The 16,926-nt window shown below is 32.1% G+C and overlaps 1 protein-coding gene across 2 annotated transcripts in view; it reads right to left on the reverse strand.

The window, feature by feature from the left end:
• PCLO (piccolo presynaptic cytomatrix protein) overlaps window positions 1-16,926 on the reverse strand; it is a 460,751-nt gene that overhangs the window by 68,750 nt on the left and 375,075 nt on the right. For both annotated transcript variants that reach the window (XM_037836537.1, XM_037836536.1), the window contains 2 exons: window positions 10,379-10,520; window positions 5,751-5,824 (listed from right to left, as the gene is read on the reverse strand). In XM_037836537.1, coding sequence (XP_037692465.1) covers window positions 5,751-5,824; window positions 10,379-10,520 — 216 coding nt within the window. The remainder of the gene's footprint in view (window positions 1-5,750; window positions 5,825-10,378; window positions 10,521-16,926) is intronic.

Consider the following 16,926-nt stretch of genomic DNA (forward strand, 5'->3'; position numbering starts at 1 on the left):
TATATTTCTTTCTTTCAGCTCATTTTGGGTTTAGTTTGCTCTTCTTTTTCCTGTTCCTCTAGTAGGGAGGTTAGGTCTCTGATTTGAGATTTCTTCTTTTTAATGTAAACATTTAAACCTTTTCTTGAATCTTCAAGTTTTGGTATGTTGTGTTTTATTTACATTCTCCTCAAGATATTTCTTAATTTCCCTTGTGATTTCTACTTTGACTCATTTGTTGCTTGAATGTGTTATTTAATTTTCACATATTTGTGAGTTTTTCAGTTCTCCCACTGTTATTGATTTCTAGTTTCATTCCACTTTGGTTGAAGAGGATCCATAGTATGATTTCAGTATTTTTAAATTTACTGAGACTTGGTTGTTTGGACCTAACATAGGGTCTATACTGGAGAATGATCTTGTGCACTAGAGAAGAATGTGTATTCTATTGCTATTGGGTGAAGTGTTCTATATATGTTTGTTAGGTCTAGTTGGCTTAGAGTATCATTCAAGCCTCCCATTTCCTTACTGATCTTCCATCTAGATGTCTATTCATTATTGAAAGTGGCATACTGAAGTCTCCTACTATTAATGTAGAACTGTCTATTTCTATCTATTTATATATTTTGGTCTCTGCTGTTAGGTGCATGCATATCTATAATTATTATACCTTCTTGTTCAATTGACCCTTTTACTGTATATGCCTTCTTTTCCCCTTGAAACAGATATTGACTTAAAGTCTATTTTATCTGACATTAGTACAGCCACCACAACTCTATTTTGAGTACTTTTTGCATGGAATATTTTTTCCAATCTTTTTACTTTCAATGTACTTGAGTAACACTGAATTTTAAATTTCAGGCAATTTAGGAAAATATGATAAGGTCTAAAAAACAATTCTCCACAGAGGAGAGACATTCCTATACCAGGGATTAAATCAGAATTATTTTGGGGAGAAGAGTTGATTGAAATAATAAATACATGTATCACTTCTACAAAACAAACTGGAAAATGTGGGACTCTAAAAACATTTTGTCTTGGAGGCACACCAAAATGCAGAAAAGATAAAGCACTTTAGAGAATATGGATTTAAAGAACTTGCAAAAATTTAGACTAGGATAAATCACTTACATGATATGTGGTATTATTAGAACAAAGATACTAATAGCTAATATTTATTGACTATGTGTCAGCCACTGTGACAAGCACTTTACAGTCACTATTTCTTTTAATCCTTGAAACACACTGATGAGGTAGGTACTATTGTTTTTCTTACTTTTGTGGATTAAGAAACTGAGACTTGAGTGACTTGATGAATACCAAGCTTATAAAAAGTGGCCTCTGAAAGCAATGTCAAAACAATCATAATCTTCTCCTTCAGAATCCAGTGGGAATTACCAATTGCTAGCAGTGGTATTTAGTAGTCATTGCTGCTTTCCATTTGACCTGGTGCTTTTTCTAAGAAAACACTATTAAATACATTTAACTAATAAAAACAATTGTAGAAAAGAGACAGATAACCTATCTTGAAGGTGTCAATAGAGATTTTAATGTAAATTGGGAAAGCACCTGTCTGCAAAATAGGAAAGTCTAATTAGTTTTATTTAAATCTTCAAGAAAAGAGGTCTTTTATAGCTCTCCCACCAATTGCATGGTATTTTAGCAATCATTCTTTGGATAGGATTTCATTCTTTTAGAGGAATATAAATTGGATATTCATTTCTAATTTAATGATAGCTACAATATAAAGGGTGTTAAACATGTGACAAATATCTGCTTATTAAATTTTATATTGTGTAATTATTTAAATTGTAGAAGGGTAACCATTCACTATTACAGATAGTCTAGAATCATATTACCATATTTTACTACTACTTGGGTCAGAACCCCAGAACTTTTGATCGATCTCATATTCTGACCCACTAAATTAATCTCCTGATGGGATTAAAATTTATGAGTCACTTCTATAAAAAAGATGAAATATTATTGGAGAAAATTAAAAAACAGAAAATAGTATTTTTCTATTCTTATTTTTTACGATCAGAAATCAGAATAAATAGACTTCCTCAATAAGTAGAACAAAAACATGGATATTCAGTATCAAAAAATTCTGATAACATGCTCAACACAAAATTTCATTGCCGTAAAACATTCTTTCTTATTCTGCACACTACAATGCCAAAACAAGAATAAGAATTTTACGGGAAAAAACTGTGTCAAGGCCATTACTTAAAATCTATGATATACTTTTGATTTAAAGTAAGCTGTCCTAGACAATTTCCCTTAGAGGAGACCAAGGAGTTCATAAAAGAAAATGCTTAAATGAGTATAATGAAAGACTCAAGATGAATTGGGACCTTGCAAGGATCTACAATTTCAAGCTTATCTACAGACACTGTTTTCATGGTACCCTAGAGAAATAATTGAAAAGAGAAAAATCCTATCAGGAAACTACATAGTTTGTCTAAAACAAATTGAACTGACTCTGTTTTATTTGTATGTTTTTTTTTTTTTTTTTTTTCCCATTTTAATGGTTGTTTTTGTTGACTGACAACAAAAGGAAGTCAAGGCAATTCTTTGGATCAGTAAAATTAAAACAGAAAAAATATAATTTATACATATACCTCAAGTAAAACACAAAGTTGATTCCATATTTCCATGTGGACAAACAAAATCTTGCACTTTGTCTTATTCTGATGTGCTTAGAACAAATAAATTCTTGTATAATTTAATAATCTTTCTCCTTATTTTCCGTCTATATAGATTTCCTTACTTAAAAATTATCTCTAAAAGTTTAATATTTCTTGTGATTTTCTTCCCATATTATTAGCTATTTTGTATATATCTCTTATAGCAGTATTTATGTCCAACTTCTTATAAATTATAAATTTGTTTACTTTCAAAATGTCAGTAATATTTCAGCCAAAAGCAGCTTGTCCAAAATATTGCTACCAAAAGGGCACACAACCATAAATTACTCACATTACATTTCATATTCCATCTTATTCCCATCTTCAACCCCTGCCCCTCTGCTCAATATCTAATCTGAGATAACTGTAGATTAGGGTCAATACATTAAAGCATAAACATATTGACTCATAAGTTTAAATAAAATATAAAGTAGTCTATGATTGGATCCTTCTTAGAAAACAAGCATGTTTTGTGTGGGACTGATATAAAAGAAGAAAGCAGTAGTAGGATGAATAAGTTTTATTCATTGACTGTTGTTAACATTTATGCTAAAATAATTTTATACATAAACTTTAAAATTGAAAGAAAGGTGAAATTAGGTAGCTAAATCTTTGAAAAAACTGCACACGTATTAGTCCTCTATAAACCTAGAAAACAGTCATTAACTTAATACATAATCATATTAGTTATTCATTCACTCAACAAACATTCCTTAAACAACTATATGGGTAAGACTTTCTGCTAAGGGCTGGGATAGCAAGAAGAACAAAACCTAATTCTGACCTGAGTGTTGCTCAACCTAATGGAGGAGACAGGCATAGAAATAGACAAATTTAATTCAAGGAACATTGATAACAATACATGTAGACTATGGTATAAACAGACAGTTTTTGTGAAGTTGTAAAGGAGCACAGGAAAAGGAAGCAAAATGGGGAAGAGGATGAATTAAATTCAGGGCACGTGCAGTTCAATGCGTTTATGGAATCTCCAGGTAAAATATAGTGCTGCTTCTAGGTTTTGTGCCCTTGATCCATTCTTTGCCCTTCCCCTTGTTCTCCTATTGGAGTTGGTGCTCCTTATGTTGTGTCTCCCAGGCTTCCTGTCAGTTGGCTTCTAGCTGGGTTTGGTCAAGCACTGGCAGGAGATTGAAGAGTATGAGGAAGAGAGAAGCAGGATATTTCTCCCCATTCCTTGTATATCTCAGGATATATTTATGGTATTTGCTGTGTCTCTGCCTTGTTTTCTACTCCAAGCAAGACAGGCTTGCCCTGGTTCTGCTTCCACTGACCTCTAGCCTACAGGGCTCTGCTGCCTCGTTATATCCTGCTTTGCTCCTTGGCCTCTTCCATGAGTACATAATAAATTGCCAGCCTTAAATTTCTTCTATTTTAAATATTCAGAGTAATTTCTATTTTCTGGTTGGACACAGATACTAACAGACATTAACTGAGTCTGAATACCAGGGAATTTGGGTGGTAGATTTTGGACTCATCAACATATAGACTAGAATTGATGCGATTACCTAGGGAGAGAGTGGGTAAAAGAATTGGTGATTTGTGGATAGCACCCTGATGAACATGACAATAGGCAGAGGAAAACTAGAGAATTTTGAGTGTAATCAGAAAAATGTGGTAACCATTTAAGTCCATGAGGAATCTTAGGGATCTCTTAGACCCATCACTGACAGATGAGGTTTCTGAAGCTAAAGATATCAGGTCACATAAGTAGTAACAAGACTAGCTTTGAAACCGAAGTCTCCTGTTTCCTTTTGTAGCATCCTTGTGATACAGTTATGGATTGAAGAATGTCTCCCATAAGGACATGTTCAAGACCTAACTCCAGGGTGTGAACTTATTTGTAAATAGGATCTTTGATGATGCTGTTAAGACAAGGTCAAACTGAATCTGGGTGGGTCTTACCAATGTGACTGGAGTCCTCATAAGTAAAGGAAATTTGGATACATTAGTAGAAGTGTGGAGGAGATAGGAGGAGACTAATCGCCATGTGACAGAGGCAGAGATTGAATTATGGATTGGCAGCAAGCCATCACCAGAATTCTACAAGCTTTGGAGAAAGCATGACCCACTGGTACATTAATTTTGGTCTTTTAGCCTCCAAACGGTGAAACAATAAATTCCTGTTGTTTAAGCCAACCAGTCTACGGTGTTTCTTATAGCAGCCTTGGAACACTAAGACAAATGCCATGCCCATAATCATTCTTTTTAACAGAATGAGAATTGGTACCATTTTCCTGGGTTCAAATCACTTGTTTTGACCTCATGTGATGTTTGTACTTCAGTTTCCCTTTATGTAAAACCAGTAAAATAGCATTCTTTACCTCATGGGAAATTGTAAGAATTAAATGAAATAACACCTGAAAAGTACTTAGAATAGTGTAATGTACTTCGAATAGCTGAAATTATTGAGAGGTTGGTGCAAACTCATTAAGGATAACAGTGCTATCGGATTTTATCATATTATAAAAGAAATGTTAGTGGCTATACAGCTTATAGATTCTCTTATTATATATATACTAGAAGTTGATAGCTTTTTTTATATTTTGTAATTCATTTACCATTTATTTAATACAACCAAATTTAATTTCAAATTTGGTTTTCATGTTAAAAGCCAGTTCAGAAATTATTTCTCTAAAATGATTTTTACACATTTAGTATCTTCTCAGCTTCATATATTTAAGAAATCCCATTGACTTACATGTGGTGCCATGATTGGTTTTCTATTTGCATGTTTAAAATACAAACAAACAAAATATTAAGAATATATTTTTTCCTTAAGAAAGCCTTCTGGGTCCTTTTCTTGTCATCATTCTCATTCTTTCTTTATCTTTTAAATTTTTATTACCCCAAAGTACATGAATATTAAATATGAATGAAGAAATAGGGAAATTGCTAAGTGAGGTTACTAAGGAATTCTCATTTAATAAAGAATAAGTGCTTACTATTGAGTGGTTTTGCTATTTGTGCTTAGAATTTTACGTTTGTATTAAAAGATACACATCAAACACTTATGGTGTAGCATGTAGATCCAAACAGAATCTGGTATTGTAGATTTTAACTTACCCTCAGGGTCTGCTAGTCCTCCTCCCACTCCTGGCTGTTTTACAGGTTCTTGTACATTCTGACCCATCTTCCCTCTATTTAAAATGAAAATGAAATGTTACATATTAAATTATGATCTCCTGAATGTAACATAAGATGCCAAGTTCACAAAAAGTAAAATGATTTTGTATATTCCAACCTGCAGTAAATTATTTCCATGGCAAATATACACTCAGTAAATTGTTCTACATCGCATTAATTAAAAAAAAAGGGAAATTGTTTATTATTCCTATTTAGTCCAACATAGTATCTCAAAACTCAATGTCTCATTTGTTGATTCATTTATCAAATTTAAGACCTTTATGCAATTTTAATATTTTGCTGTAGAATTAGAGGGTTGTTTTTTCCATTTTTATTTGGTTAAGTGAGAAGGAGTTTTTATATCTTTACACTTTGAATGGTGAGTTGGTATAGATTCTTTGGTGAGAAGAGGAATCTTGAATTAAATAAGTTACAAAAATAATATTGTGATAATATAGATTTTTTTATTTTACTTAGTAACTTTCTTCCAAATCCCTTCCATGTTTTCAGCTGGGTTTAGCAAATTGGCTTTTGAAGTCAGACTGTTTGTGTTTTGGCTTTGCTACTTCTTGCTATGTGTAACCTAAGGCAAAGTTACTTAATCTTGTCAAGTCTGTCTCTTCCTTCATAATATAAGGGAAGCAATATCAGCGGCCTTTTGGTTACTGAGAAAATCAAATAGGTAATGTATATAAAGTGCTTATTACAATGCCTGAAACATAATAAACACTCAAGAATATAAGTTATTACTAGGTAGGTACCCATATGACAGCTTTAGAATTCACCCAAAATCTGCTACTTGTTTTCAGTTTGAGCTTCAGGCTTTTTGGAGGGCCAAACAGCTGAACACCTTATTCAGGAGAATTTTTGTCATCTCTGAGCTTTCACATGACCATTGATTTTATGATAATATATGTTGTCATCAAATCTAATCTGCCTAATGGTCTGAGTAATAACAGCAAATATATTCACATTTGAAGATACATTTTTAAATATATATAGGTGTTTTAGGTGCAATTTGAAGTAAAAATCTCAAATGCATTTTTATATTGAAATTTACGATCAGTTGAAATTATGCACACCAATACACAAGCATGTGTGGTTATATATATATATATATATATATATTTTATTATATTTTCATATATATATATATGTTGCAAGAATCCATGATACTTTGAACATTGCAAGTTCAGAATGTTGATAATGTAACAGCCAAAAGGCTCTAGATCACTTCTTATTTTGTCAGCCAGAGGAAAAGCTATATGGCGTATAAAAGATTTTTGGAATTGCCATTTTATTTTATATGCTTATATAAGATATTCTAAAAAGATGGAATAGAAGCTCTTAAGTGTTGAAAAGGATGCTCGATCAAAGGATTGCCTTCATACTATACTTTCTATACAGTAATTACAATCAAGCAAGATCTACTAATAACTAATTCATTCTTTCACAAAAAGTAGTTGGTTTGCTTGACCTGCTGAACACATAACCATACTTGTTTTTAAGAATCCAATTATATCTTTCTTGAAAACTACACTAAAGATCCTCTTATTCTATTACAGAAAAGAGGCTGATATGGGTAGGTACAAATGAAAGAGGAACAGTTGTAAATTCAGAAATAATCTTTAAAGCCATTACAGTGCTGCATTATGACAATTCTAGATTTAAGGTTTAACTACAAATTTTTATCAAGTAATTATGTGAGAGTTCCAATGTACAAAAAATGTTAGAAATTACACACACACACATGCACACAGTTTGTGTCTCAATATATATACAAAGTCTTGTTTAAGCAAGGCACAAAATTTCAATTTGTGTAATTGCTTCAATAAGATTACATCATCACTATAGATGAAATCTTCAACACGAGTAGTTGATGAGATTAAAAAAATAAATCCACTCAGGAAGAAAAGTTTCATAACTTAGCGGCAATCTCACGTTTAGAAGTATACTGTATTGGTAGAGTTAGCTAAAAAATATCTTATTCCTGTGCTAAATTCAATTGAAATTGACAGTCTATTTAATATTGTACATGGTGATCCTGGGAACAATCTATGAGTTGAGAGTATTGAGAAAATTACTGTTCTTATATTACTTTGAACTTTAAAAAATGGTTTTTATAATTTTTATAAAATTATAGTACTAAAATTAAGTTTTTGATAACTTTTATATTTGTTCTTGATTCCTAGATTTTGTATTTTAATGGTGATATTCAACTGTAGGCTTTGCTTCTAATGAAAATTGATTTTAACATTAGGTACTTAGCCAAATCTTATATTCAATGCATTTCTAAGATTATACAGGAAACTTTCACAGCATTGTGAAGCTAAGTGTAGTAGAAAGGAAATGTAACTGGGTGATGTGAAAGACAACAATTTTCCTGAATTTCCAATGAATAAATCTCAACTCAGGCCATTCTGACTCCACAGTTTATAATTTACATTTGTTAATCAATCAACAAATATTTGTTGAACACTTACGCTAGTCCAAACACTAATTCTGTTAGACATGATGGGGCATATAAAAGAAATCTGAAACAATATTTCTTGCATATATCCTGGAATGCTTTAGAAATGTGAATTTTCTTTCTGCTCTTATGCGAAACAATAGTCTCCTAGACAGTGTTGTGAGGCTTTGGTTTACAAAAGAAACAGGAAAATTGAAAAAAAAAAAGCAAAAACAAATTTGGAATGTGGTACATATGTTAAAAAAAAAAAAAGAGCGCATAATCTACTTCCGCCTCTGACATTCTGATATTGAGGAAATAATATAGTTTATTCTCTGGAAATTATAACTTTTTCATCATTGTTTAATTATTTATCTTGAAAGGTACAGACAACATGAAAAGGTATCCGGTACACACTGGGCAAAACCTTTATAAATTCATATGATTCATATGATTCCAAAAAGGAATCTAATGAATTTGCTGAAATTCTTTTCAGTCAAACTGGAGTCATTAGGGGCTCAGGACAAAAGAGATCACCTTCCTTTTAGAAATCACTTCCAACAAAATATGACTGATTAAATACCAATAAGCCCTTTAAATCTGTAGCCTGGTCTCCATAAAAATAAAATAAAAAAAAGGATGGACAGGGGATCTAATAATAATGGACATAATTTAAGTTGAAAAATGCAACTAGAAAACTACAAAATAACCACATTTTTTCACTGTAAAAATCCACTTCCCCATTATTTTGCCTTTGTGAACTAAGTCATTATCTAAATATTAGGACTATTCCAGAGTTCAAAAGGAAAGAATTATAAAACACTTGACATTAAAACAAGGAGAAATGGAAGCCTGAGAAGGCTTCACTCAGCACTGCAAAAAATCAGAAAGACCCTTAACAAGGATCCAAGTTAGGGATTAACAAATGTGTTCTGTAATGGGCCAGACAGTAAATGCTCTGGACTGTTGCAACCAATCCACTGTGCCCTTATAGCCCCAAAGCTGCTTGCGGACCGGTGATTGGTAGGCTTTGCTGCATCGTGTGGGAAGAGTCAACATGACTGTCAATAAAAGATGTTCACGCTGATCTCCAAATGCATAATTATATGGTAACACACAAACAAATTGACATGGCTGTGTTCCAGTACGATTTTATTTATGGATACTGAAATTTTGATTTCATAGAATTTTTATGTTATGAAATACTATTTTTCTTTTGATTTTTTTCCAGATATTTAAAAATGTAAAAAACATTTATAGCTCACAGGTCTTAACAAAAATAGATTTTGCAGGCTAGATTAATCTTGGCTAGAGCTTGGTTGTTCAATGGCCCCGTGGTGTTTTTGACAACCCAGGAGACCTGTTAGCAGGGGAGGAGAAGGTAGGGTAGGATGTTTAGATTTTGGCATTGGAACAGATGTAATCCACATATTTATCTCGGATACTACTAAATTATCCCACCAAACTGGCTAAACCTATCTAACATATTCTAAGCACAGCCTGTTTCAGTTTTACATTTGCTTTGAAATATAATTTTCTTGAGGGTTAACATATTATGAATGAGCTTTATTTGGAGAGTTTCTACAGAGGAACTTATATATTATTTGATATTAGTTCTAGAAAATACTGAAACTTCAAAATCTTCAATTACAATTGAAGATAGAATTTCAGTTATAAGTATATATGTTAGCCCAATGTATTATCTAAATCTAACAAGATGTATGGGTTCTTTAAATATGTTTAAATCTCTCCTGATTCAAAGTAATCTATCTTCATCTCAAATACCCAATAGTTTTTGTGTTTGGTCATTATATGATTAAAACATCAATGTACTGCCGCTAAACTTGACTCAGATGGCTAAGCTATTATTTTGGTAGTTTTGATGTTAAATACATAATTAAATAGCCTTAGTAGTAACTAGCTTTTCTATTTAGAATTAACTGAAATAATTAAATTTTTCCTGAACAGTCTATTTTTTTTGTGTTGGCATAAACAGTTCAAGTATTTCAGGTACAATGACTCAGACTTGGCTAATTATCCAGTTATTTCCTGTGAAATGTTAAGAAAATCTTAGTCATGAGGTTGTTAACTTTGTAGGAAGAAAAAAAGAACAACTTACATCCTTGGAATAGGAAATAGATTAGTCTCCCCTGCCGTGCTGCCGCTTCCTTCGCTGTCCATGCTGTATCCACTTCCAAAACTGCTGCCCGAGGAGCCGGTGGACACAGAGCTTTCCGCGGGCCGGTGATTGGTAGGCTTTGCTGCATGGTGTGGGGAGAGTCAACACAACCGTCAATAAAAGATGTTCACGCTAGTCTCCAAATGCATAATTATATGGTTTCTTCATTTACACGAATAAAGAAACATAGCTAGCACAAGAACTCTACATTTCTTAACCCATTTCATTTTTATTTCCTTATCCACTAACGCACAGTAACACTAAATTACTTTGGTTTTTTTTAGACATAAAGGAAAAGCACTTCTGTTGAAACACTATTAGGTTTTTAGACTCACTTAAGTAGTATTTAACCTTCTATTATTATTGTTGTTATTGTTATTACTTGTAGTGGTTTATTTGTATAGTATTGCAATGATGATATGGCAATAAAACTAAGTATTTTGGCTACATCATGGAGAAAAAAGTTTAGGAAGACTTGAGTACATGGAAATAGAATGAAAAAGGAAATTTGCTTGGTTATTTTCCATATTAATAAAAAATTCATTTTTCTCCTGAGAACCGAAGATGCAGAGTTGAATAGTTTCCAGAAGTGATTGAAAATTCTGTGCATGCTTGGATGTTGTTGTATTATCTCCAGTAGGTTTTTTAATTTTGGAGATATTTATTTCCCTTTTATACATTTCCAAGTTTATGATTGGAACATGTTTCAAAAATTTCATGAGTTTGATTTTTGGATATAATAATGCAAATTCCCATAGATACCTTATAAGATTGTGCTGTAAATAATGCAATAAAGGCACAGATCTAGTATTGTTAGCAAAGTTCTAGATTATAAGAGATTAGGGAAGCATTTTTTCTTTGCTTAAATAACAGGAAATTATTTATTTATTTTATTTATCTATTTATCTTTATTAGAGAAGTTGTGGATTTTAGAGAACAATCATGTATAAAATACAGGATTCTCACATCTTACCCCACCACCAACATCAGAAGTACTTTTGATGCAAAAAAAGGAAGACAAGACAAAAGTGTTTGCACTCATTTTGTCAGTAGAAACCACTGTTAGGCAAAATTTTGAAGTTATTGCTGTATTTCTTCAGGCAGGTGATCAGAGTTTAATGGCATGAACTTTGGTCGTATTGATCTGGTTTTGAATACCAACCCACTCTCTAGTAGCTCTTAAGTCTTAGTGTTCTCATTTGAAAAACATGGGCAATTATGCCTACCTCATAAGGTTGTGATTATGAAGAGTAAGTGAGGTTACTCACTCTTCTTCCTCTTGTGATTTTATCGCCAAACTCCCATCCCTTCTTCTTCAGGGCTTTATTGCCAGTGGCAGTTTCCTAGTGCTTTTGTGCTTACCTAGGTCCTGACCACGAATTCTCCTACATTCTCTTCTAATTCTGGACGTGTTCTAGGCTACAAAACGACTCAGTCTCTTGCCTCTGTACAGGCGTGTATTATCCCTGTTCCTTCCAGGAATTTCTTAGCCAGTTGGGCAAATTCACACTCCTGGGTGAATAAGTTGATAATCCTTTATGGATCCTAAAGTTACATGTATTTTTCTTGAGAAGATGTATAAAATACAATGACTCAAAATCTGATGGAATTTCAACCACTATAACAAAATGAAATGGGGGTGGGGTGGGGACAAAAACAATGTGAAGGAAACAGATTGTGGATAGGAAAGCCAACAGGAGGGCAGTCAAGTCTGACTCTTTTTTCTTTGGGATCAAGTCCTACAAAGGATTTAACTTTGCCCAATTTCTTCCCTTCTTCCATTTCAGGCACTAGTAGATTCTCTTAAAGCCATCAGGAATTTTCACAATATCTATTTCAGTTTCAGTAGGACCCCCTTCACAGAATAGAGAAATAAGGAAGAAAATTTTAATGATCAATTATTTATCAGACATCTACGAGTTGGGAATAGCTATATAGAAAAAGGCCCGAATCCTATTAAATAGCCAGTTGCCAATGAATTACCAGTAACTTAAAGGAATACATTTGTGGAAACAGAATGATAGTTTCATCTTTGTTTAATAGTCTCTTCAACTTATGTAGAACAAACCCAGATAAATATAGTGTATTTAATGTTAAAGAAAAGACTTTTTAAAATGATAATTTAAAGTAAAATTTAGAGAAAATATAAGGATATAAAATATGTACATTTATAAAGTAGATTAAATTGTATGATCAACCACATAATGAGTCAGATTAGTCATTTGATTGTAAATAAAGAAAAGCTGTCGTACTTTTTGATTGACATTACATAACCCAATCGACTAGATTGTTAATAATTTTTAGTATGACATTGAGCAGCTTTAATTTCATAAACTGGAAGATCTCAACATAGTATTTTCAAACTCAAACCTCAATTAACTGACATTAATTTTTAAATCAATTTCTTCTTACTAAATTAAAATTTTCATCCCAAAGCAAGCTCACAATGTATCAGAATAGCTACATTATAGCCATGACATTTTACTATTTGCATTTTTAAATGTTCAGTCTTTTCTTCTGTCAAATTTGGTTTTGTCTGATGCAATTTCTAGTTCTATTCCTCTCTGAGCAATTTGAGAAATGTGTACAGAATGTAACAAAACATAATAAGAAGAAAAGAACAAAGATAGAAATAAATATAGGGACAGGCAGTTTTTCATCTTGTCTATCTCCCTTGAATAGAAATCTCATTTAGAAAGCTTGCGGAATTGCTATTACTATTTTAAATGTAAACAAATAATATTTAATAAGAATGTAAAAAGAAAGAAAATCAAATTAAGGGAACATACACATATATTGTCACAATCCCAAGTCTACCTAATATCTTTGCAAAATAAAATTACATCTAATGTTGAACCTACAGAAATTTCATGCATTTAGAAGTTAGGAAAATAATTCAAATGAATCTTAGATATTTGGCATTATCTTAACAAAACATCCCAATGCCTTAATTTGATTTTTTACTCTTAACCTGGTATATTAGTGCAGCATAGAAATAAATAGTCTGACATTTGGTTAGTTTCTGCAAATAAATTTAATTAAAATGTGGAATGGGCATTACCTTTTTTGCTGGGATACATTTATATAGCATTAAATGCCATAAAACGTGAAGAAATGCAGACATTTTGATAAGCTGGTGCTGAAAATCCAAGTATTTTAATAGTCATTTTCCAAATACTTGAAACCACATATATATTTACTAATTTCTTAGTATTGAAAAAGCCCTCAGATAAGTAAACATCAATTCTGTTATATTGAGCTAAATTTGCCTTAATGCAGACTTTTAAACAAATAAAACACTTTTGGTATTTTACTCAGTTATCTTGAGACTTTACTCACAATCTTATACAGTTTCAATACATTTAATGATTCCAGTAAAACTCCTATAGTCTGTCTTTCAAAGTTCTTTATCATCTGCTCCCTTCCAAATTGATCTCCTATAATTCTCCTTCATATACTTTATGCTGAAGCCTCTTCAGATCAACTCTCGCTCCTTTTGGTTCCTTGATACTTTTCCTCTCCTGTGCCTCCTACTCTAACATACCTTTCTCAACCCCTGTCACTTTCTCACATCTAAAGTATACTTATCCATAAAAGCCTGGTTCAAATATCACCTGCTTCAGGCATTTTCCTCATCCTCTTAGTCAGAAGTGAATTTTTTTAACTTTGGATTCTCACAGAACATGATCCATGTATACTTAGTGGCAATTATCTCTTTCTGTCTTTAATTGTAGATGTTACATGCATGCCATTATTGGAAGCAGAGCCTGCATTTGCTCCTTGTTAGCCTCCTTAAAAAAAATTGTCATGGAAACATGTTCAAATGATATTTAATGAATAAATTATTCTTAATAATAATATATGAATAATTATTTCTCTTAAATAAATAACTAAAAATTCTGACTGATTAATAGATATTTCACTTTTTATACAGCTGTACACAAATCATAAGTCATCATGAAGGCTACTTGATATGGGATGCTTTCCATGTTCTTTGTGAAAAAGCTTTGAGGAATCCACTTTTTTTGTGGCTCCTAAAAATCACAGATAACAGTTTTAATCTGTCATACTATGTAGAAAAATGCAATCACTCAACTAGAAGTTTTGTTATTCCATTTCTAAAAATACTAGTTTCGTTGAAAGAAATATTTTAAAAGAATGCATTAAACACTGGAAAGTACAGCTTCATGAATTTTAAAAATTCATAACAGACCATGAATATTATATATTTTAAAGAATTGGAGTGACAATCAGAAATAAATCTCCCTTGGAGCAAAAGAGACAATAGAAACATTCTATGGGTGCCTCCAGAGGGTACTATTTCAGACACTGGTATTTGAGCTGATTTCACCTCTTGGTGTATAGACAGTAGATAGGCTCTGATTTGTATCTAAGTGTAATTTTTCTTTCTTTCCATATTTCTGAAGGAGAGAATATTTTAAAATATTAAAACTAAATATTATTTTTCATAATTTTATTATTTCAAAATTAACAATTTAAAAATAATCTACCTCTGCTTTGTTCTTTCAACTTTTCAGAGTTTCAGGAATCATGGGCCTATTATTTGCATGTATTATGCACCCATATGTTATACATGAGAAATGTTTATTTTACTAATTGATTTTTTTTGATATAATACACATTTTGTGGGAGAAACTGTTTTATGAGTTACATGTGTACTTTTTGGTGTACTTTATTTTCGAATTCTTTACTATCAAGTATCACTCCTGTAGAGAGGGTCCCCGTGTCTTACAGGAATAAATCCCAGTGTACCAGATCATTTTTGTGACTCTGTTGTTGAGAGGTCATTTCAGGTAAACAAGTTTTATCTACTATGAAGAATTCAATCTGCATTAATTGTTCTTAGACCTCTTCGTTTTCTTCAACTGCTACATGGCTAGACATCATTTTGTTTTATTATTCCACTGTGGCTAACCTTTTTTAAACCTGGTTGTATCTGTTTGATAGCACGTCTGACTTAAATTAGTTTGTTGGGTTGGTTTTTCCCACTACTATACTTAATGTGCAGAACTATAGTTGTACCTACCACAAGATGGCAGCACTATGCTCAGAGTCCACCGATCAGAATTGCAGACTCGATTTTGTAACTGTGGTATGACGGAGATTAAAGAAAAAAAAAAGGAAGGAAGGAATCTAGAGATAACTTGTTCCAGAACCATCATCTCTCCTATAGAGAAACCAACCCCTGGAAAAATTTTGTGGCCTTGTTCATAGTCACACAGTAATTAATGAGAGGAATTGGAACTAAAAAGTGCTAATACTTTTCTATCACATCCAGTTAGTTGTTTCAAATGAGGAAGGTGAGATCCCTGCCTACTGTAGAATTCAGTGCTTGAATTGCAAACACATTTGCTGCCAGTGATGTTCCATCATTGGTTTTATATGGTTGGTCCAGCTCATATATTTTGGAAATAATATATTACGTAGCTAGATAGCTGTAATTGCACAGATTACCTTGTTGATACAGTATTAAATATTACTTTCATAGACACAATATATAGGGTTTTAAGATTAAGTTTGAAATTAAGATAAAGCAATCAACAATTATTTTATTTAAATAATGTAATGATGGAACTGAAATAACTATTTGGTTGTTTTAGAAATGTTGAATATAATTTTTTCTCTAGCTAGAACTTTAACTGTTATTTATTTTGGTGACCTTTTCTACTTTCCCCCCTATGAAATTTCTATTTATCTATCTCCTTCTTTCTCATATATCTATCATCTATCATCAATCTACCTATCTAGTATTACTGTTTTTTGTTGTTTTGTTTTTGTTTTTGTTTTAAACTAAAGTGAGTATGAAGTGTTGTCTCATTTGTTGTTTTGATGTGAACCTGGACCTGAAAATATCAGGTTTAAAATTCCATTGTGGTCAGCATTACTCAGTATGTTTTCCACTCAGTTATGTTCAAATCACATCTTTGTTTCCTATTACAGTTCAGTGATATTAATTTTAGAAGAGATGTAGCATCTTATTAGTACCTCAGAAGTTCAATATTTTTATTTTCTTTAAATCTACTTTAGCATATTCATTATCAATTTAGAAACAAACTAAAGAAACCAGACACTAGATAAATGCCATAGTTAGCTTCAATACAGCTGTTTGTGGGAATGTTCACACACCTTCAAAATTACAGGTATTCACAAATTAAAATATTGAATATAGACAACTCTAACTTTTATATCAGCCATTCATAAGCACTTTGGTGGGGCAGTTGAAGGAAGAATGTCATTGAAATTTTTTTCAATGAGAAATTATTGGTGAGATTTATTTACCTATTGATCTATAACAAAATAACAAACCATGAGAAATGGAATGTTTCAGTGTCTTTTTTCCTCATAAAAATCAAAAGGTGTCCCTGAAGATATTCCATATTCACTTGGTAGCATCTGTCAGAGAGAAAACTGGAGATGTGATGCCTCCATTTGTTATGTCCCAGGAAAGGTGATGAAACTCTTAATCC

The sequence above is a fragment of the Choloepus didactylus genome, chromosome 5 (genome assembly GCF_015220235.1).
Source record: "Choloepus didactylus isolate mChoDid1 chromosome 5, mChoDid1.pri, whole genome shotgun sequence".
NCBI classification, from domain to species: Eukaryota; Metazoa; Chordata; class Mammalia; order Pilosa; family Megalonychidae; genus Choloepus; species Choloepus didactylus.